Source organism: Hoplias malabaricus, chromosome 2, assembly GCF_029633855.1.
Source record: "Hoplias malabaricus isolate fHopMal1 chromosome 2, fHopMal1.hap1, whole genome shotgun sequence".
Taxonomy (NCBI): Eukaryota; Metazoa; Chordata; class Actinopteri; order Characiformes; family Erythrinidae; genus Hoplias; species Hoplias malabaricus.
In genome coordinates, this window is record NC_089801.1 from 59,752,819 (window position 1) to 59,777,323 (window position 24,505).

At 39.7% G+C, this 24,505-nt stretch overlaps 1 protein-coding gene across 2 annotated transcripts; it reads right to left on the bottom strand.

Moving 5' to 3' along the window:
* Positions 1-1,049: 1,049 nt before the first annotated feature.
* Positions 1,050-24,132, bottom strand: LOC136686654 (polymeric immunoglobulin receptor-like). Of its 2 annotated transcripts, none has more exons than XM_066660562.1 (12): positions 24,056-24,132; positions 15,845-15,949; positions 15,065-15,108; positions 13,956-14,015; positions 10,587-10,648; positions 10,120-10,452; positions 9,543-9,589; positions 8,252-8,324; positions 6,571-6,627; positions 5,117-5,431; positions 4,538-4,879; positions 1,050-1,473 (listed from the first exon to the last, which is right to left on the bottom strand). In XM_066660562.1, exons 4-12 carry the CDS (start codon positions 14,012-14,014, stop codon positions 1,370-1,372), a joined length of 1,392 nt encoding a protein of 463 aa, XP_066516659.1. In that variant the 5' UTR covers position 14,015; positions 15,065-15,108; positions 15,845-15,949; positions 24,056-24,132; the 3' UTR covers positions 1,050-1,369. The 2 variants fall into 2 exon arrangements, with proteins under 2 accessions (XP_066516659.1, XP_066516660.1); XM_066660563.1 differs by lacking the exon at positions 1,050-1,473 and adding an exon at positions 3,551-3,710.
* Positions 24,133-24,505: the final 373 nt, after the last annotated feature.

Below are 24,505 nucleotides of genomic sequence, written 5' to 3' on the forward strand. Positions count from 1 at the left end.
CTAGTTTAAGGTTATACACTTGAAACTAATGAAGGGAATTCTTTCATACAAATGATAAACTCAGAAAACAAATTGTTTACTGAACAATAAACTGAATCTACAGTTGTAGAAGTCACAGTTGTAAATGAGAAGCAGTAACAGTAGTAGTCGGTGGTGTTGGTAAATGAATTGTAGTATTTGGTGTATTGATGGTAAGTGAGCAGTATGAAACTCACCTGGAAAGCAGCTGTACAGGAGGAGTATGAGTGGCCACATGCTGGACTCTGTGTCTGAAACTCTGTGGATCTTGTTCTGTACTTTGTCGCTTCTGCTTTCTGCTCACGTCACTTCTCAGACTATGAGGGTTACTAACCATTCACAATTTCTTTTGTGTTCCTTATTCACACTAATCTCTTATCTGTCTCTCCATCATGCTGTTAAAGTTAGCATGTCTGCATAAACTCACACTTATGACCAGCTCAGATGAATGGAGGTGAAATGTCAGAACTACTCTGAATATACCATACTACAGCTGTCCACAGTGAGACTGTCTCCTGTCTCACCATCCACATCACTGTCTTCACAGCAAACTGCAGACCCTTTTCATTGTGCAGCTCTTAAACTAACACTACTGAACGGTGTTGAGTTGCTATTTACACAATCAAATCACAGTATGGATAAGTATATTTTCATTAATATTATTATTTCTCCTTTGTGTGGCCCTGCAGGAGGTAAGAGATCCCCACCCCATCCCTCTTTGGTGAATCCTCCCAACAGTGTAAGATTCCGATTCTTTCCCACTGGCACCAACTCACCCAGACCCACCGGACCCCTCACTGGAAAGATTTCCAGCTAAGTACATTCCTTTTGTTCACAAATACGTTTTAATGACCTTATCTCCATTGAGAATTTAGATTGCTGATAAGTCGTTTTGTCCTAGGCCTACATCACAGGCTTTTATAACCTGGTCTAGGTCAGGCCACAACGTGAAAATAGAGAGAGATCCTTGTCGTCCAGATTCCCAAGCTACAAAAACAACAACAACAACAACAACACATGATGGTATGATATATTTAATTTTCAGTTCTTAAGTTATAGAACAGAATCAACCCCTCTTCTAGCACACCAGGAGAAAACTAAGACAAACCAGAATAAGCCTTTCTCCTGATTAAAGTTATTACATACAACAGATCTGGGTCTAAGCCTCCATCTTAGATCAAGGTTTACAGTAGACTTCAGAGAGAATGGATAATTAACACAGAGCGCTCTGTGTCTAGATCATGAAGCAGCAAACATTCACTCTTCTCTAACAGAGGAGCTCATACACATTAAACACACTGTGTTATCTCTCCAGATGGAGCAGGGACCCGGGAACACAACAGAAGACACATCACACGCAGAAGCATTGGAGCTTCTCTCTGGATGGGACACTTTCATAGACAGCTCCCCCTGGTGGTGACTGAGCAACATGAGTGCATCTGTCCTCCATTAGCTCTGGAAAATACATAGCGACAAAACACACACATTACACACAGACAAAAAGAACAGCACAATGGCGTGTGAGAACCGAGTGCTGTACTTGGTGCTGTCTTCTTGGAAGTGGTTGTGGTGCTGGTTTGTGAAGTTGTGCTTGATGCTGTTGTTTCTGCTGATTGATCTTGGTCTGTTGATGTAGAACATTTCACATTTTGTTTTGTTGTGTGTGATTTAGACAACAGTTGTTGTGAGGGCAGTTCTTGCAACTAAAATATAAAGGATGGTCCAGATCTATTATGTTATCAAACAGGTCACGTATGATCTTGGGGATTCCTGGTTATGACTGAGTCATCACCAGGAATCAGTCTCACTATCTCCCAGTTCATTTATTCATTCATTCATTCATTCATTCATTATCTGTAACCACTTATCCAGTTCAGGGTCGCGGGGGGTCCAGAGCCTACCTGGAATCATTGGGCGCAAAGCAGGAATACACCCTGGAGGGGGCGCCAGTCCTTCACAGGGCAACACAGACATTCACTCACACATTCACACCTACGGACACTTTTGAGTCGCCAATCCACCTACAGACGTGTGTTTTTTGGACTATGGGAGGAAACTGGAGCACCCGGAGGAAACCCACGCGGACACGGGGAGAACACACCAACTCCTCACAGACAGTCACCTGGAGTGGGAATCAAACCCACAACCTCCAGGCCCCTGGAGCTGTGTGACTGCGACACTACCTGCTGCGCCACCATGCCGCCCCTATCTCCCAGTGATAAAGCTAATGTTCAGATCATTGTGCCAGTCTTGAACTCATTTACATACTTACAGGGGTTAGACAATGAAACTGTCATTTTAGTGTGGGAGGTTTCATGGCTAAATTGCACCAGCCTGGTGGCCAATCTCCATTAATGGCACGTTGCACCAGTAAGACCATGTGCATCTAATGATTCAAACATTGTATCCTGAAGGTGGTGCCGTGTATCAGGATGACAATGCACCAATACACACAGCAAGACTGGTGAAAGATAGGTTTGATGAACATGAAAGTGAAGTTGAACATCTCCCATGGCCTGCACAGTCACCAGATCTAAATATTATTGAGCCACTTTGGGGTGTTTTAGAGGAGCGAGTCAGGAAACGTTTTCCTCCACCAGCATCATGTAGTGACCTGGCCACTATCCTGCAAGAAGAATGGCTTAAAATCCCTCTGACCACTGTGCAGGACTTGTATATGTCATTCCCAAGACGAATTGATGCTGTATTGGCAACAAAAGGAGGCCCTACACCATACTAATAAATTATTGTGGTCTAAAACCAGGTGTTTCAGTTTCATTGTCCAACCCCTGTATATATAAACAGTTATTATGTACACATTTGCATATATAGTTGTGTGGTAAAGGGTGGGCACCCTACGTTTTGTTGAGTTTCCAAATGAATATACTATTAAAATTCTCTGCAGGGAACAGAAGTTCTGCTATCTTTTACTTCTTTACTTCATCTTCAAAAACATCATGTTTTTCTGTGACAGAGTTGATATACACAAGTCAGCAGCACTATATTGCCACTGTGCAAGGAGTATCTGTGGGAATATGGGCAGCAGACAGCAGGTGGAGGGCTTAACAGAACCGGACCAGACAATAGTGAGTATAGTTGATAGAGATGGACAATGGGTGCATATTAGAGCTAGGCACAAATGCCACACTTTGTACAGCTCTGTAGTCTCATCTTCTACTCCCATCTCGAAAATTCAACTGCTAAACCTAACACTGCTGCTTAGAGGCCACAGCACAGAACCAGACCAGCTTCAGCGACTTCAGAGAGTCTTTAATTTGTACTGATTTTGGCCATTTTGTTATTGCTGGTGATTTTAACATATATAATGACAGTTTTACCATAGAACTATGTGCCATATTGGACTTTTTGGACCTTTATACAGGGGTATACACAGTCATGGTCACACTCTAGATGTAGTTACCTCAAAGGGTTTCAGCACATCAGCATCTGTGAAGAATGTGGCTTTGTCAGATCACTACTGTGTGTTCGATATGTGGGCCTCACTACACATCACAGGCAGATGAGTTTGTGTCAAGGTGGCACGATGGTGCTGCAGGTAGTGTTGCAGTCACACAGCTCCAGGAACCTGGAAGTTTTGGGATTAAGTCCCGCTCCAGGTGACTGTCTGTGAGAAGTGTTGTGTGTTCTCCCCGTGTCAGTTCACGTACATCCAGCCTTGGTTCAGTTCATATCTGCAAGGCAGGAACTGCTTTGTAGAAATAGAAAATAATAGTTCTGAAGGTGTGTCAGTGACCTGGTTCTATTCTTGGTCCACTTCTATTTAATCTATACATGCTTCCTCTTGGCCAGATTCTACAAGACTATTGGCTGTCCAATCACAACTATGCAGATGATACTCAAATTTACTTGGCTGTCCAAATGACACTGGTTCAGTTGCCTTGAACACATCACTAATTAGATGGGACACCCCTGTTCTTAAATCCTTACACTGGATACCAGTCTGTTACAGAATAGACTTTAAGGTGTTGTTACTGGTTATAAATGTCTTAAAGTTGTAGGACCAGTGTATTTATCAGATCTGCTACTGAGATGTGAGCCAAGCAGACTGAGAACATTAGAATAGCCCTGAGTTTAAAATACTCCTCGTTTTTATTCTAGAACAGCAGTTTACTGGTTTTTACACTTATTGTATCATTTCGATTGTTTGAATTATTTTAATTGTTTTAAATGTAAGTGTTTTATGTATTTTCTTTTATTCCCTATGCTTCCTTATATTTTTAGATCTTGTTTTAATTTAATTGTTTTTACTTTCTTTAGAAAGTGAATCACTCTGCAGATCACTTTGAATTACCCTTGTCTGTGTTAAGTGATCTATAAATAATCTTGCCTTGCCTCACCCAATTTAACCTGTAACAGAGAGCCAGAGCTCTCCGTTTGTGCTGTTCATTGAAAATATCTTTGATTATATTATTGTACATATATTGATTCTACACCATCAAAAATCTCAACAGAAAGTGCTTGAACATTTACAAGTCAATCCAAAATGTCCTCTACTCACCGGTCACTGTGAGTCTGATGTGTGTCATGTAGAGCTTGTATCCATGATCAGATTCCCAGTCTGATTCAGCTCCACACCAGAATTCACCAGAGTCTCCCTCTCTCACATCACTGATGATCACACTGAGGGTGTTCTTTACTCTGTCGTCATGCAGTGAGTATTTTCCCTGATTTATCCATTCTCCACTTTCTTTAACTGGTGTTTTATAAACACAGCCACCATGGCCCATTCTTCTGCAGAGAAATTTGGGGTAACTCCTGAGGGATTGTGGGTATTTACAGCTGATATTTACACTTCCTCCAGCATGGCCAGTCACACTGATGCTCTTTCCGAACGTTGGATCTGTCAATTATAAGCAGACAGATTAATACAACAATCACATTTAACACTATTCAGCCTCATAAACATCAGGGTTTATGAGGTCAGGTGCCAGTGTTGAATAATAATTCCTGGATCACAAACACAGTTCCTGATCTTGGTTCTTCAAGGGCTTCTATGTGTTTTCTCTCACTGTAACTAGAGATAATGATGCTGGAGGATTCAGATCATAAAGACAGTGACAGTGATGGAGACACTCACCTTCCTCTACATTCAGTTCCACAGGCGTGTAGCGGTCCAGACTCTGAGTAACATCCACTGCACACTGATATGTTCCAGAATCTTCTACAGTGAGGTCTCTGATCTTCACCCAGAAAACTGCAGCACTGGTGTCATCAAACACTGAGAATCTTCCTGAATTCACCCACGCATTTTTAACTCCTGTCTTGATTTGGTCAACACAGTTTGAACCTGAACTCTTACAGAAAAACTTTTTGTTTGATGTGTATTGTGTCTCATATCTGCACTTGATGAGGACTCCTCCACCTGAAAACACAGGTCTGGATCGTTCAGCAGCTGCAAAAAAAAAAAGAGGAATGTTGGTAATACTTTATACAGCTTGCATCTTAACATGTATTTACTGACCCTTACAGTGAATCTTCATGCATTTTATGGTGTACCTTCTGCATTTTAAAGTGTATTTACCTGGTTCTTACAGTATACCCTCCCATAACTCCCTTATATGCACCAGTAAATCTAAAATACTTAATAGCCCTTGTTGTAATATATATATATATATATATATATATACAAATGTTTAAGCACAAGAGATTATGAGACTTAAAAAGCTAAATAACAAATAAACAAGCAATGTTTGTGAATGTGAATGTGTTGGTTTAACTTTCTCTCCGTATTATTTGAGGCTATCGTCCAATACCTAGTTTTAGCGGTTAATAAATAATGATTTTTAAATAATGTGTGCTGTTGATTTACCAAATTTATGCAAATCAAGGCGAATCTGGAAAAAATCATTGTTCTTCAAACTCACTCTCATCTACTAATTTATAGTAAAAAAATCTTATTTGCTTCATATAATTATTCTTTTGTATGTACTGTGATTATATTTAACTTTACACAAGCACCACTTACTGAGAAGGCATAGGTTTAAATATATATCATTATCGTAGGAGGCTAACACTTCTGCACAGTACTGTGTACACATGCGGCTGACACTTTTCAGTGGTTTACTCTGGTATTTGTTAGTCCTCAATGGTTTCAAAGTAAACTTCATAAATAGCACTGTAACCACTTCTCACTGCCACACTTACAGAATAAGTCTTCGTTATTCACAGAGTAAGAACAGCAGAACATCACTTGCTGTTGTTTTATATATTATATTCATTAACTATACATCTGTACATAGCTCATTGTGTGTTGTGATTAAATATATATGTGTATATCTTAATACATTTACACTGTATGTACCAGGAAAATACGCTGTAAAATGAAGATGCAAATCTAAAATGTGGGAAACTATATTTTAATATGCTGGAAATTACACAGTAAATACCAGGAAAGTAAACCCTATAATGCAGAAAGATATACTGCTGGAAAGAACCAGGCTGTATTATAAAGTGTTACCCGAATGTCCATGTGAAGAATGGCTGGATGTGGCACTGCTGATAGAGCTGATGATTTAGAAGTGTGTTTCTTACCTGAGATCAGGTAGAGGCTGAAGATGAGGAAGATCTTCATGGTCATTTGAGCTTTGTCTGAATTGAAAAAAGATGTTCAGGACATTAAACAGTTTTCTGTTTTTACTGTTCAGCTGTTTGTGGTTCTACAGACCACTAGATCAGCACAAAAAAGTACTTCCACTTCCCTTGAGTGGGTAGAGAGAGAGAGAGAGAGAGAGAGAGAGAGAGAGAGCGAGAGAGGTTGTGCTCATTTTCTTTGGCAGGGCACCAGGGTTCTAGTTTTTGTCACTGGATCATTTTACCTGACAGATTTCTGATACAGGCTCCAAGTCTCATGCTCACACAGACACTACTGTATATCATCTCCCAACACAAGCATGCATCTCTATTTTTGTCTATTTTTTTCTCAGCAGGTCTTTTACACTGTGAGCTGTGTGAATGTATTTTGAAACATGTTGTAAGCACCAGATGTGGAATAATTGTATAGTAAATTCACACTATACCAGTGATAAGAGGGTGATGTCACTACAGACCATTCAGAGAATAGAGACAATGTGTTTTATCTGATGTGACTTTCTGACACTAACCCAGTTTGAAAAATCTGATTTAATCGCTGTAAAAAATAACCCAAAACTGATAAACATTATCCTCGATCTTAACTCTAAACAAACCCTAACCTCTAACTCTAATCCTAACCCTAAACCTAACTGTAAACTCCACAAAAACAGAAATATTCTCACACAGCAGTTTACAGCATTATTTCTGCTATGATTCAGTTTCATAAAATTTTGTGGATTTAGTGAAACAGCGCCACCAGTGGAAGGGAAGTGCTATGGTAGAAATCAAATGTCACTTCTAGTAGTTTCTGAACTGAGTGAATGTTAATTGAAAAACCTTCTGTATTTTAATAATTAGTGTTCATTTTTGTTTTATTATTATTATTTTTTTTTATTATTTTTTCCTTGGTTTTTCAGCTTTTGGTGCTGATGTGTCCTGAGCTTTGGGTTCAGTGTTGATGCCTTTCATTTGACAGTGACAGAGATGGCATATATTTCACACACTCAGCAGAAGACATAATACCTCAACTACACTGGGGTAAAAACAGTAGGAGTCCTTGGGTAATACGCCAAACACACAGCATTATTAACTTTAGTACCATGATTAAACAACACAGAAGATATAAAAATCAACATCAACATCGGAAAAGAGCCTGTGACACATTTTACATCAGAAATAGCCACTTTATTAATGCACTTCAGGAGTGAGACTACACATTAACTCACTCACAGCAGCAAATACAAATACAAATACACACACACACACACCCACTCACAAACACACACACACACACACACACACACACATACACACACACACACTCACAGTGAGCACAAACACAGCCAGAATACCAGACAGTCACATTGGAGCCTGGAGTACAGTGGAAGGTTAGTTGCCTTCCTCAAGCACATTTTAGCTGGATGTTGAGAGAGAAGAAAGTTCTGTTCTTTCACTCTCCCCACCCTCTTCCTCTGACAGTCCAGGGTTAGCCCTTTGGTCCCAAGCCCACTTCTCTAAACCACAGCTGCCTAGTCTTTATGTTTAATTCAGTAGGGATGTTCACATGTTCATTTACAACAGTATACACTGTGAGGTGTGAAACAGATGATATTAGGGATGTGTGAAAAAGCAAAGCACTTGCCTGGTGGTGAATATTTGATGTTGACCATGGTGTGGTTTTGGGAGTGGTGCTGGAACAGGAACAAGAGGTTGAGCTTAGAACATTTGGGAGAGAAGCAGAAAGAAACAGAGAGAGAGAGTGAAATAATACTCAGAGCTGTCTTTCACAGACCCACTCTCCAGTCCCTCGTCCCTGATTGTTCTCACTGTGCAGGAGATCATTCATCATACATGCAATGTCCTACCTCCTTATTCTTTAATAAATTATTGCAAATCTACAAGTCATTTTTGTTAGATAGTGAATTAGCTGTCACTATGTTTTTTTGTTTGTTTGTTTTTTTGGGGGGGAGTTATCAGGTGTTAACTCCTTATTAATGAACAAGGTGTTACTGTATTCTTCATTAGGGGATAATGATGATCTGGTACAATATTATACAGTAAAACACACTATAAATTCACTGTTGGGGAGTAACAGAAAACATGTAATGACCTTACGTATTTAGAATAAGAAATGTAAGTACCTGTATTCTAAGTTACCAGAAGGACAAGGAACTCCATTCAGTGCAAAGTATCTAACGGAACCAGGCACGGCGCTTCTAGTGAGACCTGACAGCCTCTTGCTTCAGGCTCTTTCTCTTCAATATCACATAAAGACAAACAACAGAAAAGCTGTTCCAAAGCCTATTCCTCCATTAAAACAATATTGGTACTGGAGTATATAAATAAAGCTCTTAATAGCTGTGGAATTAATCATGGGAATATTGGTTCCTTTTCTTTCTTTCTTTCTTTCTTTTTTTATGAGACTTATAACTGAAGGTCTGTTTACATACTTTTATAGTCTTTACACCTTTACAGCAAATGCTTTAAGCATTCAGGAAAGCTCATACATTCAGCTAGTTGTTACAGTAGAACACAACAGAATATTCTTCTTGATTCCTGGTGTGACTGCCATATTCACATTGTTTAAAAATATAAGAAAATTTAGCAGTATTCCAGAGTATTCAGAATACATTTCTCTCACTGAGGAATGTAACAGAATATGATACAAAATACATTTTACGTAAATGTACATTAAATCTGTTTTACCCAGATATGGCACCTGTTTCCCCCCCTCCACCGTCCTATACCTGAGCATGAATGACGCCTGTTGCTGATTGGCTAGAGTAGTACTTTGGTGTTCTGTCAGAGATGCTGGGTTCAGGGCTGTGTATAAACATCTTTTTCTACCGTGTAAACCGACCAGAGGGCAGTAAATGGTGAAGAAACATTTTATAAAAAGTGCATGGGATTAAAATCATGTACATCACACTTACGCCCAATGTTGAGGACTGTCCAATAGGAATCTCCCTCAGCTCTGCTCCTATAAGATAAGGCTTGATTTGGGGCTTAGGTTATCTGACTAAACTGAGAAATCCTGAATTGTAGAACACAGTATGGGGCATTTTCATAGACAGCACCCCCTGGTGGTGACTGATTAACATGAGTGCATTTGTGTTTACTCTTAAACTGTGAGCAGACCTCACACAACAGACTTTATACCATCAACCTCCACTCACTGGAAACTTAATGTTGGTTCTCCAATTGGGATCTCAGTTACATACATTTTACATATGTAAATATATATAATGTACACATTTTCATATTCAGTTTTGTGGTAAAATGTATGCAACCCTTGGTCTGTTGAATTTCTGAATGATTCTCTACAGGGAACAGTGTGGTGTTTAAAATATGGTAATTTCCTGCATATTTTAGTGCACAGTGTGTGTTTACTGTGCTGAGATGAACATAATAAAGAAATACATTACTTAGAAAATCAACAAAACTTATCTTTAGATTGGGGCAAAAATATGACAGTATTCCTAAAGCTGTAAAATCAGACTCATCACTCACCCAGTTTCACCAGTAACTGAATCTCAGTGTAGTCATGACTGAATGGTAAAGCTCTCCCTATTGCACACATGTACGTTCCTGCATCCTCTGTTCTCAGGTCAGTGATGGTGATGATGAAGACTCTGATGAAGTCTGTGTCATCTTTCAGAGAGAATCTCTGATCTTTAACAGATCCAGAGTCAACAGGAATGTCTTTAGTACTCCAGGGTAAAGTAGAACATTCCCCTCTGCAGAGATACTTTGTGCTGGATTCATATCCAGACTCATAGGGACAGTGAATCTGAACTGAGTGTCCTCTGTGTCCAGTTACATTTCTAACAGTATTGACTCCAGCTGTAAAACACAATCCACAACATTAAACATGAGCCAAACACACAGTGCAACATCCAACGCCCCCATGTCCATGTGAAGAAAGGTTGGATGTGACACTGCTGATAGAGCTGATTATTTAGAAGTGTGTTTCTTACCTGAGTTCAGGTAGAGGCTGAAGATGAAGAGGATCTTCATGGTCATTTCAGCTTTGACCGGACTGAAAAAAGAAATTCAATATTTAGGACTTAGGAAAGTTACATTTCTTTCTCAGCTTCTTTTTGAGCGCTTATAGTTCAGCAGACCAGCATAGAGTGTACACCCATTTCCTTTTAGCACCCACACACACACACACACACACACAGAGAGAGAGAGAGAGAGAGAGAGAGAGAGAGAGAGAGAGAGAGAGAGAGAGAGAGAGAGAGAGAGAGAGAGAGAGAGATTTATGCTTGAGACCAGCACTACGGTGTTCAGAGTGGTAGCTAGCTGGCTGAGCTTTTCATTAAGGGTCTGATGAACACAGACAACTACACGACTGCTCACCATATGCAACGACAAGACATACAAGCATGTCTAAAAACATATGACTTACAGCTCAGAGTAGCGACATACGAGGTATTTAGTTAAAATAAAGCTAGATGTCAAATCAACTCAAGGATATGAAACTATTAGCTAGTATAAGGAGCAAAACTATTACTTGTTTAACCGATCAATTTAGAAACCCATAAGTCAGTATCACAGATACTTTACCTTTTACCTTTGAACATTCATCAACAAATAATTAGCACCATGGCAACACCGGCGCCATGTCTGTCTCGACCACCTAATGTTCTGGTTGTAATACCACAACACCTACGTACAAATGAAGACGTTATAGTAGGTATGGTATTTTAGTAGACTGTTTACGTTTCTGACGTGATACCAAGTTGGCCTCCACGTGGCATTGACAGACCCTGCCCCCCTGCTCCCTCTTGGTAAAAACAAAATAATTTGCTGGACAAGGTGAAGCTTGCCCAGATACAATTGACAGAAATTGACTGAATCCTAACTAAAAGCCCTTCATGGGGTTTCCAGGACAGCCAAAAAATGCCAGAGTGATGATAAAATTAAGTTGCTATTAGTCACTAACTATTAGTGTTCTAACCCTTAATGACATCTTGGGCAGCAACCACCACCATCTTCTGAGTCTGTCCGGTGTCACCTGAATAACTTCCTCCCAGTTCTTCCTCACAGATTCCTGTCCACAAGAACTTAATCCCTACTTTAGTCCATTCCAGGTCCCCTTTTTTTGGCAGAAGTGTGAGCACTGCTCTCCTGCAGCTCAGTGGTAGCAGTCTTTCAACTAGATTATCATCCTCACCAACCATCTCCCAGAAAGCCTTGTAAAAATCAGCTGGAAGACTGTTGATACCTGGAGCTTTTCCACTGGCCACTGCTATCCTTCATGGATATGGCCTGCAACAACCACATATTGACACGTGAGGTAGCACCTCAAAAAAAAAAAATCCCATTTTTGACTTCCAAGTGTCCCAAAAGTAGGTAAAACAAAGTCATTGTGTCATTAAACAGCTCTGTATTACAATGCCAATATGCACACTTGGGCTTCACAGCATTGATATATACTCACCCTGACACCATACAGTGATCACTAAAACCCAGTAGCGTTATTGAACATTCTTTAAAAACCTGTTGGTGATGAGTAAAACAATTAAACCTGTCTAACCTAGCCACTGAAACTAACCCATCCTGTGTATGCGCCCATGTATTCTGCTGGGAGTTACATTTGGAGTGCCACACGTCAGCCAGGTCATGCTCCTCAATCATGTTATTTAACGTATGTCTAGAGGCAGAGTCTAGTTCAATATGACTCCTATCTACATCAGCTGTATAATTAAAATCTCCCCTAGGTTGTAAATAAAAAGCATGCAATTCATATGCAGTTTCCAAACAGTGTTCTGGCTTAAAGTAAACATTCATTCATTTATTCATTCATTCATTCATTGTCTGTAACCACTTATCCAGTTCAGGGTCGCTGTGGGTTAAGTAAAAATAAATTTGTAAAATACAACCAAAATGATTTGAATATTTTAATGTTATGCACAGTATTATACATTCAAACTGCATCATTTATTTTTACAGAAGCAAATACATGTCACCTAAATGTTTATTTTATTAAGAAAAAACACTCAGCAAACGTATTATATGTATTATTTAACAGTTTAAAATTCATTTTTATTGGGGTGTTACTAAAATGGAATGTTAAACAAGGTTAAAATATTAAATTGAATACAACATCCATAAAGCCTTCACAGCATAAGAAAGTAGTTCACAGCTGCATTAATACTGACAAATAACATACAACGAATTTAATCAAGATTCTGAAAATGTAAATATAAAATGTTGTACAAAATATATAAAATATATATTATTAAAAACAGACGTTACAATTTACTTATTAGAAATGATGCTAGGCCTGCATTAACACTAACAAAAACAAACACAACTGTTTGTTACATTCTCATTTCTTGAATAGGTCTAGGCCAGACCCTTATAATAAATGATGTGTGAATTTAATTGATAGTACAGTAATATGTACAAGTGGTATTAAAACAAAATATTGACCTGTGAAACGAAAATAAATATATTTGAGATATTAATTATTTCTTTTTCAGTGTGTTGCAGGAATATTATGAGATTATTGATGGACTTTCTAGAGGTTTTTACTTCTTTGTGTACATATTCTCTGGACTGCTAAATGTTTTTGCTGATATTATATTTTATTAAAACAAGGAAATAGTCTGCCAAAACATTATCCATAGGAAAATATATATTTTAAAATAAATATACTCAAATCAAGTAAATCATGTGCTGAAAATAACACTTTACAACATTCATTCATTCATTATCTGTAACCCTTATCCAGTTCAGGGTCACGGTGGGTCCAGAGCCTACCTGGAATCATTGGGCGCAAGGCGGGAATACACCCTGGAGGGGGTGCAAGTCCTTCACAGGGCAACACACACACACACACACACACACACACACACTCACACATTCATACACACACTAACACCTATGGACACTTTTAAGTCGCCAATCTTTTTGGACTGTTTTTGGACTGTGGGAGGAAATCGGAGCACCCAGAGGAAACCCACGCGGACACTGGGAGAACACACCAAACTCCTCACAGACAGTCACCTACCTCCTGTACCACCGTGCCGCCCACACTTTACAACAATTAATATTAAATATACCAATTAGATTCACTCTATTTTCCCAGAGCTGTTTTTCAATGTATGACTGTGTTCACTCTACTAGGGGACATGCACTCCAAGTAAATAGTAAATAGTGGAGTTTCAAGCTGAGTGTTTAGTGGAGTTTACAGTGGAGTAAACAGTGGAGCTGATGGGCTGTTGTGGACCTTGCTGAGATGGGGTTGGAGTGTTGTATATGAATATATCAGGAGGTTCAATAGTGGAGTAAACTGGAGTATTAGTAGAATCTATTGTAGAGTAGATCATATTCACCATGGATCCAGCCCCAGGCTTCTGCTCCCTCTCCTCAAGCTCCTGATAGATCCTGTCATCCTGAGGAAACACGTCCATCAGTTCTACTGTAAATCATCTCCCAGATGTAGAAAAGCTGTATAGTAAATTCACTGTCATGGTTGAATTGGGGCGAATGTATGTGCAAGGAAGGTTTATTTACAAAAACAAAGGAAAACACCACAAACTCTGAAAGCAAACAGGAGCAGAGAGGCAAAAAACTAGAAGTCAATTAAACAGAAACAAGGCAGGAACAATCAGGAAACAGCCAGGAACTGGTGTAAATGTACGTAAACCACTCAGACACCAAAAACATACACACTAGACCAGACAAAGGAGTACTAGGACAAAGGGGTATACATAAACCTGGAAACACCTGGAAAAGAAAACTAGGAGGCAGGATAACAAAGGAGACACAGGTGGGAACACTAATCACAAGGCGGGACTATAGTGAAGACAAGGGAGGAGACTGGAAACCAAACAGATAATTTAGCACGTGGCAGACTAGGGAAACACAGAACATGGCAGAAAACAGGGGTGAGGGTGATGTCTGAGTGTGCTATCTCTTCCTACATAGTTGACACTAAAGATGATTCAGAGAATAGAGACAATGTGTTTTATCTGATGTGATTTTCTGACACCTACGAACTGAGTTTGCAAAATCAGACTTAATCCTAACTCTAAAAATAACTCTAACCTAAAACCTATAGCCTAAAAATATAAATATAAACCTAAACCTGACCTTAACTCTAAACAAAACCATAATCCTAAGCTTAACCCTAACTCTAACTGTAAGCTCCACAAGAACAGAATTATTCTCGCACAACAGATTTTATGTTACACTTCAGACCCATAACAGGGAGGTTTTATGGTTTTAGTGAAACAGCGCCAGCAGTGGAAGGGAAGTGCTATGGTATCAATCCAATGTCACTTCTAGCCACAGTTTCTGAACTGAGTAAATATTCATAGAGCCAATGTGCAAAGGGATTCTGCTATATTTTAATAATTAGAGTAAATTTCTTGTTTTATTGTTTATTTCAGGTTTCAGTGTTGGTGCATCACTAACTCAAATGTTTTCTTAAAGCACTTACCATTTCAGGGTCGGCCGGCATTGCACCCAGAGGGATCGACTCGTCTAGAGAAAGAACACAATTCAGAAGAGTAATATTTCAGTCAAGATGCTGATTGAACTACAAACCACTGCTAGAAACTACAAATCCCAATCCCAAATCAGTTGGGTAAGGAAGTGTGATGCTAATAAATGCAGAAACTAATGATTAATATATTCAGTTTGCGGAGTGCAGACCACTCCTGATATGAGTAGGGCAAGGAAGGGGAACTCAGAGGAACTTGGGCTGGAGTTCTGGGCGGCTTCTGCTGGGGAAGATTGAAGCCAGCGCCCCCTTGCCAGGCAAAGTCATTGATGGAAAGGAGGAGTAGGGGTGGTGGGGGGAAGGGCAATTCCTTCACAAGATAGTGAGGGGAGAGGAGTGGTTTTATAGGGTGTGTAATGGTGAAAGAGAGGAGTCTGGGAATGGTATTTTTCCCAAACTTAATTTATTTCATAACTAAAAAATAAATTTTTGAATCAGTTGATGGTGACAGTAAATTTCACACACTGGACTTAAACTGGGGCTTTATTTTAGAAACTGAAGACCCTCAACCTACTCTTTCTCATAAAGGACTAGGCCTTTCCTGTAAACTGCTCTATACCACAGCATGGTGACTTCACCTGTGACACCATTGCATACATTGCCTTGGTAATTATTTCATTTTAACTGTAGCTCAGTGTGGAGAATGACACATCAGTGCTGTGGGTTTGTATTTGCAGGTCAGTGTAAGTGTGTATATGTGTTTCTTGGTAATGTTACCTTTAGTCTTCTTTGTAGTCCTTTTTTGCTTGTACAGTGCTGTCATGGCCACCAACAGAACTATCATCACAAAGGCCAACCCACCACTGATGTACATCACAGAGTCTAGACACACGTCATTGCATTAATCAGGGCACTGCTCTGTCAAATGTTCATTCACACACAGAAATGTTACAGTGGTCACAGTGTCCATGGCTTAGAAACAGGAGCCAGGTTAGAGCAGCACTCTCCAAACTCTGTATTTAAAATATGGATCACCATTAGCCAGAGGAGTCTGTGGTAAACTGTGTTACTCCGCAATTACTGCCACACAAGCCAAATGGATTTATCCAGAGACAACAAAAGTTGTACAATAAGAAAGGTAAATATAAAGAACAGATACATGATGTCCCCAGCCCATATACATTAATGTAGACCAGAGGAAATGTAAAGGTACATCATGCAATTCATTAATTATTTCAAATCACATTAAATGCGCATTTCTCTTGCAGTCATTTCTGAGAATTTTAAAATGGCTTCCAAGATCATGAGGTCACTAAAATTAGTTTACATCATCATTTTCAAAAAAAGATTGAGACAATGTGAAAACATCAGTAAAGACACTGCAGTGATATCCTGAAAAAAGTGCAAATATGTATGAAATGTTGAACCTGAGATAATGTTTGCTGAACGATATTTACCCATTTTGAGTCTGATGCTAGCAAAATATTGGGACAGCTGCAACAAGACTTGTAACTTTTAAGAGAAGATTAGTGTTGTGACAAATAGTTCAACAATTCATGAACATTTTCTTCAATGGAAAATGGCAAATAACCTGATGAATACATCATTTACAGTACAAGGTTTTTAGAGAATCCAGAGGTTTTTAGAGGAAATAGTATGCACACGTTGCAGTGGCATTAACACTACATAGCGGAGTCAATGATAATTAATTATTATTTTATTAATAATTAATTACTTAATTTATTTTGCAAAGCTCAATGTTTGGGAGCCATTAAATAAAATGTAGTGTCATTACCTGTCTTAATTTTAGCTTAGACAAGTAGGTCATCTTCACATATTATACAGCAGAATTAGCTAGAATTAACTATTATTAATGAATTATGCTCATTGACCCGCCGTGGGTTCTTGACTCTGAAATGGAATCTGAACTAGAAGTTATAATTCCATACGAGAAAGGTGCACACACAAACAATATAGTTGTTTGTGTATAGGTGTTGATAGTCTCTTTGTACCTGGTGTTTAGGTGACAGAACTGAGCTTCAAGGTGATGTGAGTGTGAGATGGGCAGGGGTTTGTGAACCTGGGCCCAGATTTTCAAACACTTGAAGTCAATCAGTGGCTCAAGCCTGTTGAGCAGGTCCTTGCCAATAAGGAAGGGAATGTTTTCAATAGGAGACACATATACAGGGTGAACCAGACTTATGGGTCCTATTGTTATGAGCACTCTTGCCACAGACTGTACTTTGATACCAGTGTATGAATAAGGCACAATTTGGAGGGAACAGTTTTGTAACTTTAATCTCCGTGGCACGTGGTCTGCTGCAGCCCACACTTCATCAAAGAGTGTGGATGACATCCAAGAGAGCTTCTTGTACAAGCTTCTTTTCCAGGACTGTGGTCAAGATCAATCTACGAGCACCCCCCTTTTCTGTTAAATGTCCAAGGAACTGTGGTGCAGCTGTCTGACGCTCCTCTTTACACAGGTGCGAAAACACCTGTTCAGCGGTTACTAGAATTTCTGTGCTAATTCCAGATACTTCTCATCCCTGTTCTCATTAGTTGAGTTAGGACAGGGGCACTTGTCTAGGGTTTTGTCGTGTGTGTGAGAGCGTTGGAGCCATCCGTGGTCCAAAATATTTTCCTTGGGTGCTGGATTCTCATGCCTACTGGCGGGGAATTTATTCTGAGGTTGCCCTGACATAACACAGGGGTTTGAGTGATGTTGAGTTTCACCTGACCAGTGAGGACTGGAGTGAGGCAAACTCCTATTGGACTGTAAAGTTTATTATTCCCCTGGTTTTCTGTAGGAGATGGAGCGGTTTTGAATACCATGATTCAGCCCTAGAGGCTTCCTCTAGCTCCATGGGGGAAGGCTGAGTGTAACTGCTAAAATTGTGTGGCATTTCTGGCTGTTGATTTAAAGTTTGCTGGTCTTTTAAAAAGCCTTTAAGTACTAAGTCATGCAGCTGTTTGCTAGACAAGGTGCGTGGACATGCTGCAACCCCTAGATAGCAACTAGTGTTGGGATGGAGATTTAGGACAAACAGTGTTTTGAAATCCAACTCTTCTTCCATTCCCGGTTCATTTCGGGGCCCGAAATAAGCTTGTCTAAGGCGGTGATAGTACTGATGGGGTGACTCCTGCCTTTGTTGTTTAACTTGCAGTGCTGTCATCAGTCCTGTCTGTGACAGCTGATTGGAGAACTCCTTCTCCAAAGCGTTACAGAGCACATCATATTGTCTCCTGACATAGTTAGGTTGGCGTTCAATGAAACTGCTGACTTCCCTGCTGGATGTCATTCTGGGGCTGTTGGTGCTGAGAAAGGTGACTCAGGGATACCTTTGGACTTTGGATTCTGCAGCTTCCTATGAGTGTGAGTAGTTCTCTGTTGGTTGCTAAGTAGGTGTGAGCGTACCTTCTCTAATTATTGCAGTTTTATTTTATTTCACCTCAACCAATATAGATATTATAATCAGTAATTGGTTACTCCCACTTATGGAAGAATGAGTAAAGGATAGAAGAAGTACAACAAATATAACTTACAGTTTATATGTGAATTTACTATACTCTATGAAAGACAACTGCTTTTAATTAACTTGCACTTACACAAGTCATACACAAGAGTGCACTAGAGAAACTTTAAATGCACGCAAATAACACAAGTCATATGAAAGGGGTCACTATAAATTGACTTCAGTTGCAATAGCAAAAGTCAGCCACAGGGCTCCTGGTGTTTCCCGGGCTGGGTCAGTGGCAACACCTTATTTACTTAACCCCTCCCCCTGGGGTAGGTTCACTGGTTTGACGTAATTTAAACCATTCCAGTTCGGACACCGAAGGGAAAATACACCATTGCCAGTCTTAAAACAAAACAGGGACCTTTGTTTGGGCCGCTTAACTTATTGGTGTGCGATTTTTTCTTGTACTGGAATCATAACTTCTGATCACGACTATTAATCAGAGGCTTTACTGTTGGGCGCCAATAAAATATTATATATATGTAGTGGAAATAGTATACACACGTTGCGGTGGCATTAACACTACATAGCAGAGTCAATGATAATTAATTATTATTTTATTAATAATTAATTAATTAATTTATTTTGCTAAGCTCCATGTTTGGGAGCCATTAACTAATATGTAGTGTCTTTACCTGTCTTAATTTTAGCTTAGACAAGTAGGTCATCTTCACATATTATACAGCAGAATTAGCTAGAATTAACTATTATTAATGAATTATGCTCATTGACCCACCGTGGGTTCTTGACTCTGAAATGGAATCTGAACTAGAAGTTATAATTCCATACGAGAAAGGTGCACACACAAACAAATAACCAAGGATTGGTTTTATCACACAACTAGTGTAGTGGAGTATGGATCGAATAAAGCAATAAAAGGTTCTGAATGAAAGACTAAGGGTTTTTTGGAACAGATCCCTACATTCCACAGAATTGTGTGTGTGCATACAGACTCTGCTCCCCTCCCCACCCACACACACGCACACACCTAAGGTCTGCATCAAAAGACGCCTGGCTACGACCCCCTCCTCTAAAGATAACACACCCAGTTTATGGTGCTTTTAGGCAAAAAGAAGATCAAACAAAGTGGTGAATAACTATGATTAACAATCCAGTTTTAATGACGAGCGACGTCAAGGCAAACCTTATCGTATGCAAGATCAACAGATGGCTAATAGGATTGAACTCGCCCTGAACTCCTGTTAACCCATCCGCACAGGACAAACAGCATGGACCAACAGCGACCCCAAGTGGATGTTTGCGAAATCACGTCTCGCCCTGAGGCAGTCTAAATACATAACAGACTCAATCAAATTTTAATAAATATGTTTATGCAATATGTATGAATGCCACTCTCTGTTTTCCTCAGATGAACATCCACCAACTAATGAAGTGATGTGTATTACTGTTTAAATCATGAAAGAAATTCTCTGATTAGGAAAACGAATTAGTATCTTCTAGCATAATATTGTAGTGGGATGTAATCATAAAATACCCAAGATATATACACGTAGATGTTTGATATTAATAATCCAGGACACTCATTGTGCTATACCACAAATATGTATGAGTAATTTTTGTGTATACGTGAATCTTTTCTCTCTCTCTGAAACGTGAAACAAGTCACGTGAGCCTCAGACCCAGGATCCAATCAAAGGAAGGATACCTCCCAATTTGGTGTGACCGCGCCACCTCTGAAAAGAGAGTGCCCGGCTCACGTCGCTCTCTTAACTTTTAACTCTTAACTCTTAAGCTCTTAACTCTTACTTTTTTGACTTCCTCTTCTCTATAAATAAAGTTAAGTTCTAGCCTTCGCTCTTCCAAGAGCTTCTCTTCCGCTATCCAGCGACCTTCTCATGTTACTCGTGTTAATTTTCTTTTAATTGTGTTTATGTTTGATCGCCCAATCTAAGTTTAATCTCACAACTGATCAAAGCAGGTGAAACTTATTTTGGCCAGAATAAGATATCACCCCTGACATTAGTTGATAGTGGATACATTAGCGTCATAAGCTGACTTCTGAGGGCATCGCTTCTGGAGACTCGAGTAACGAGCGAACGACTCTGAGACGCCCCCCCCCCTTTCTCAGGGGACAAGCCAGCCAGGCCATCAGTTCTCCGTGAAGGGAATCCCCCAGACTGACGTCACCCCATCTAAGGCCAAGAGTGTCTGACTCAAACTGGAAGGAATACCCTTTCCAGCGAGCCTACCTTCGACGATACGGGGAGGATAAGAAGCAAAAACCCGGAGAACGGAGATTGAAACTGCGGGACCCGACGGCTCGGTGAAAAAGGCAAAAAGAGTAAGCAAGCAAACTTTACTCACTTTTCAGAAGCTGATGCCTAAGTCAAGTCATATCGCCTAGCCTATCTTTAGATTCCAACTAGTTTGACCTGCGTTGATCCAGTGAGAATTCCTAAGACTATGCTATGTTAAGTAAATATTCTTTTTTCCTTTTAATAAAATATTTACATTATTTGAAATAACAGTGTGTGGAGTCTGTTCATTAAAAGTCTGAAAATCCTGAAGAACCCACGTAGCGATGACAGTATTCATTCTCTAACTACTTGTTAATGTTTTAATTATTTAAGTCAATCATAACAATACACAATTATTATCATTAGTCAAAACGTTAGTAACCAGAAGAGTTTGAATAAGGTCAAACGCTACAAACACAATATATAAATATATATATATATATGATATATATTTATATATATATTACAGTGTATACACAACATACACTACACTAGTTTATTAATTGTAATATAAAATAATGAATATTAATTAGACATTCATATAATGAAATGGATTACAGCGATAGATGAGGGAACAGGGAGATTAATATATGAGGGAATTTCTCTATGATAATTATTACCCTAAGGTCTAAGAAAGGCTATTGTTTCTCCCAGCAAACTTTCAGTACCAACCCATGAGCCATGAGAGACATGAAACCATGTGACCTTACGTATCCGGAGATGGACAGGGAGCATGTCGCCGATGGTGCCTTCCGGCACAACTTCCTGGAGAATTGCCGACGCAGGCGTTTCTTTTCTCCCGAGGCCTTCAGACGAAGCCGTCGGAGCTGGTGGCGTTCTGAAGGTCTCTGTGGGGATTCTTCATCGTCTCTGATCTGCCGCCTTGTGAGAGACAGTCCAAGCAGGTCCACCTGGGGCCTCATCTCAGAAGGTCATTCTGAGGGTGCTTGTGGCCGTCCTCTTTGTGGCGTTGTTGTCCTTTTGAAGGTCAGAGGTCTAAGGTTTCCTTCAGGCTCTAGGTGTGGCATTGAAATTTTGCTAGGGTTAAACTATAGCTTTTCTTAATCTGTAGTTTCTATCTGGACCACGCTTTAAAGGCCCAAGACTGTTTAAGAAAGCCATGAGCCTGAAGAGTCATTTCCAAAACTCAGGTCATTTTACTCTTTAGCCTTGAAAAAGGCTAAAAGAGATAACGCCCCAAGTATCTGGAGCCTTGAAGTGAAGAGTCAAACAGCGGAGAAAAAGGGGAAGAAGCCTAAAAAGCCCAAAAAGCTCTTGTCATTTGGCGCCACAGGTTTTCAACCAGAGTTTAGAAAACCTGCCCCGAATACCTGATTCGTCCTCAATGAGGGAGAATTAGAGCTGTTCTTGCTCCTGATTGGCTGTTTCCTGTCCTTGGGAGTGGCATCACATAGACTGTATGACACTTGACAAGACAAAGACTTGACCATCCCTGAGTGAATACTTTGCAATATAAAAGGTTATATGTTAACACAAAATAATATCATTAAGAAAAAGACAACCATGTTCTATATAATTATTAACCAACTAAACACATAGTATGTGGCTACCTTGGTTCTACATAAATTCATATACACAAAAAATGACTTTAAACACATGTAAATTAATTCCACCTATTTTGAGTGTCAAAATGGGATTAATTTCAAACAGTTGTGCCCATATACAACTTGTTTTCCATGTAAGAACTTTAGAATGTTTGAGTCTTTTAGAGTTAACAGTCTTTAAAAAGGTGTAAGAGAGCATTGTGAGTTTCAATAAAGATTGAGTCTCTGTGTCTCTCTGCATTCTTTTCTTGACCCTGGGGGTCCTTAAGTCATAAAAAGGGTCTTTGGAGGGGGTTTTATGGGCCTGCTCTGGAGGTTTATCTCACCTTACGATATTGGTTAGAGATGTCTCTGAAAACTAGCGAAAGCTTGTGTATTTAAAATGACATCTTCAGAAAGTCAAAATTTCTTAATAGAAATTAATACACATTCATCATATCCACTACATAGGGGCAGGGCCCAAAACTAATATAGAATAGATGTGATATTCATGCATTCAGGCACACAACATTTAAACATTTGTGATGCTATGGGTGTACCCAGCAGTCACGATGGTATGAGAGTGCACTACTAAATATGGCATATGTTTCTTGAACAACTGTGAAATCACCATTAATACTGAAAGATAGATATTTTGAAAAAAGCTGCAGGTCCCAGAGTGTATTGTGTTAACTACACTGAGGCCAGACATGGTGCTCTACTCTGAAAGTAAATGTATAGTTTATTTCACAGAGTTAACGGTTGCATTTGAGGATGCAGTAGATGAAGCATTAGAAAGGAATATTATGCGGACTTGGAAACTGAGGTGAGGAAACGCGGGTGGCAGGCACATGTAAGACCGGTGGAGATAGGTGTTAGGGGATTTGTAGCCAAATCTACCACATTCCTGCTTGTGCAGTTTGGCATCAGGGGCCGGAAACTTATCAGAAACAGAGTCATAATACCCCAAATACACTCACTTTACTGGAAACACCAACCTCCACTCACTGGACCTTTTATGACCTACATGTACCTTCCAGTACTTTTCAGATTTGAACACACCTAGTCTGTTTGGAATAGCATTGACTAGGTTCGATACCCTGCTTGGGTAAACACACTTTATTAAACCAGTAATAGTCCTTGAGCAAGATGCCTAACACTGTACTTATCTACTTCAGTGCCATGATTAAACAATACAGAAGAGATTAAAAAAAAATCAACCGAGCAGAAAATTCAGTTTCTGTGCTGTGACACATTTTATAGAAGCGACACATTATTAATGCCAATAAGGAAACTGAGACTCCACATTTAACTCAACTGTAGCAGCCAATGCAAATAGACACACACACATGGTGAGCACAAACACAGCTAGAGTACCAGACAGCCACATTGGAGCCTAGAGACCAGTGGAAGGTTAGCTGCCTTCCTCATGCACATTTTAGCTGTGGATGTTGAGAGAAGAGAAAGTTATGTTCCTTCACTCTCCCCATCCCCTTTTTTGACAGTCCAGGGACAGCCCTTTGGTCCCCAGCCCACTTCTCTAAACCACAGCTGCCTAGTCTTTATGTTTAATTCAGTAGGGATGTTAACATGTTTATTTACGACAGAATACATTGTGAGGTGTGAAACGGATGATATTAGGGATGTGTGAAAAAGCAAAGCACTGACCTGTTAGTTTGGTGGTGCCATTGTGGGTGGTAGAGGATGAAGTCAAGCATGGGGCATTTGGGGTAGAAGTCCTTTGCTGTCCTTTGGGATAGAAGCAGAGAGAGAGAGAGAGAGAGAGAGAGAAATAATATACAGAGCTGTCTTTCAGAATAACACAGATCCCACTCTCCAGTCACACTTCCCCTTGTCTTCCAGTGTATTTCTGAAACTGTGAAACTGAAGCTGAATATGTTACAGCTGAATGCTTAACAATGGAAAGTGGGTGATTTATGGTCTTTCTGATGGATGATCATTAAACATACCTGTAGATGGAGTAGTAGAGAGAGATGTAGACAGTGTGTGAGCCAATGGAGGAGAACTTGCGGGGGCTGCAGTAGTACTGGGGGGATCTGAACAACAAGAACAGTAAAATCAGATCAAAATGCTACACACTAACTGTCTCCTGTATTT

Excerpts from the sequence above, each read along its gene's own strand:
- LOC136686654 (XM_066660562.1), bottom strand. The coding sequence starts at position 14,014 with ATGACAGGATCTATCAGGAGCTTGAGGAGAGGGAGCAGAAGCCTGGGG. Across the intron at positions 8,325-9,542 it reads GACAGTCCTCAACATTGGGC|CTCAACCTCTTGTTCCTGTT; the intron begins GTAAGTGTGATG and ends AAATGTTCTAAG. Across the intron at positions 5,432-6,570 it reads CAGCCTCTACCTGATCTCAG|CTGCTGAACGATCCAGACCT; the intron begins GTAAGAAACACA and ends TTTTTTTTGCAG.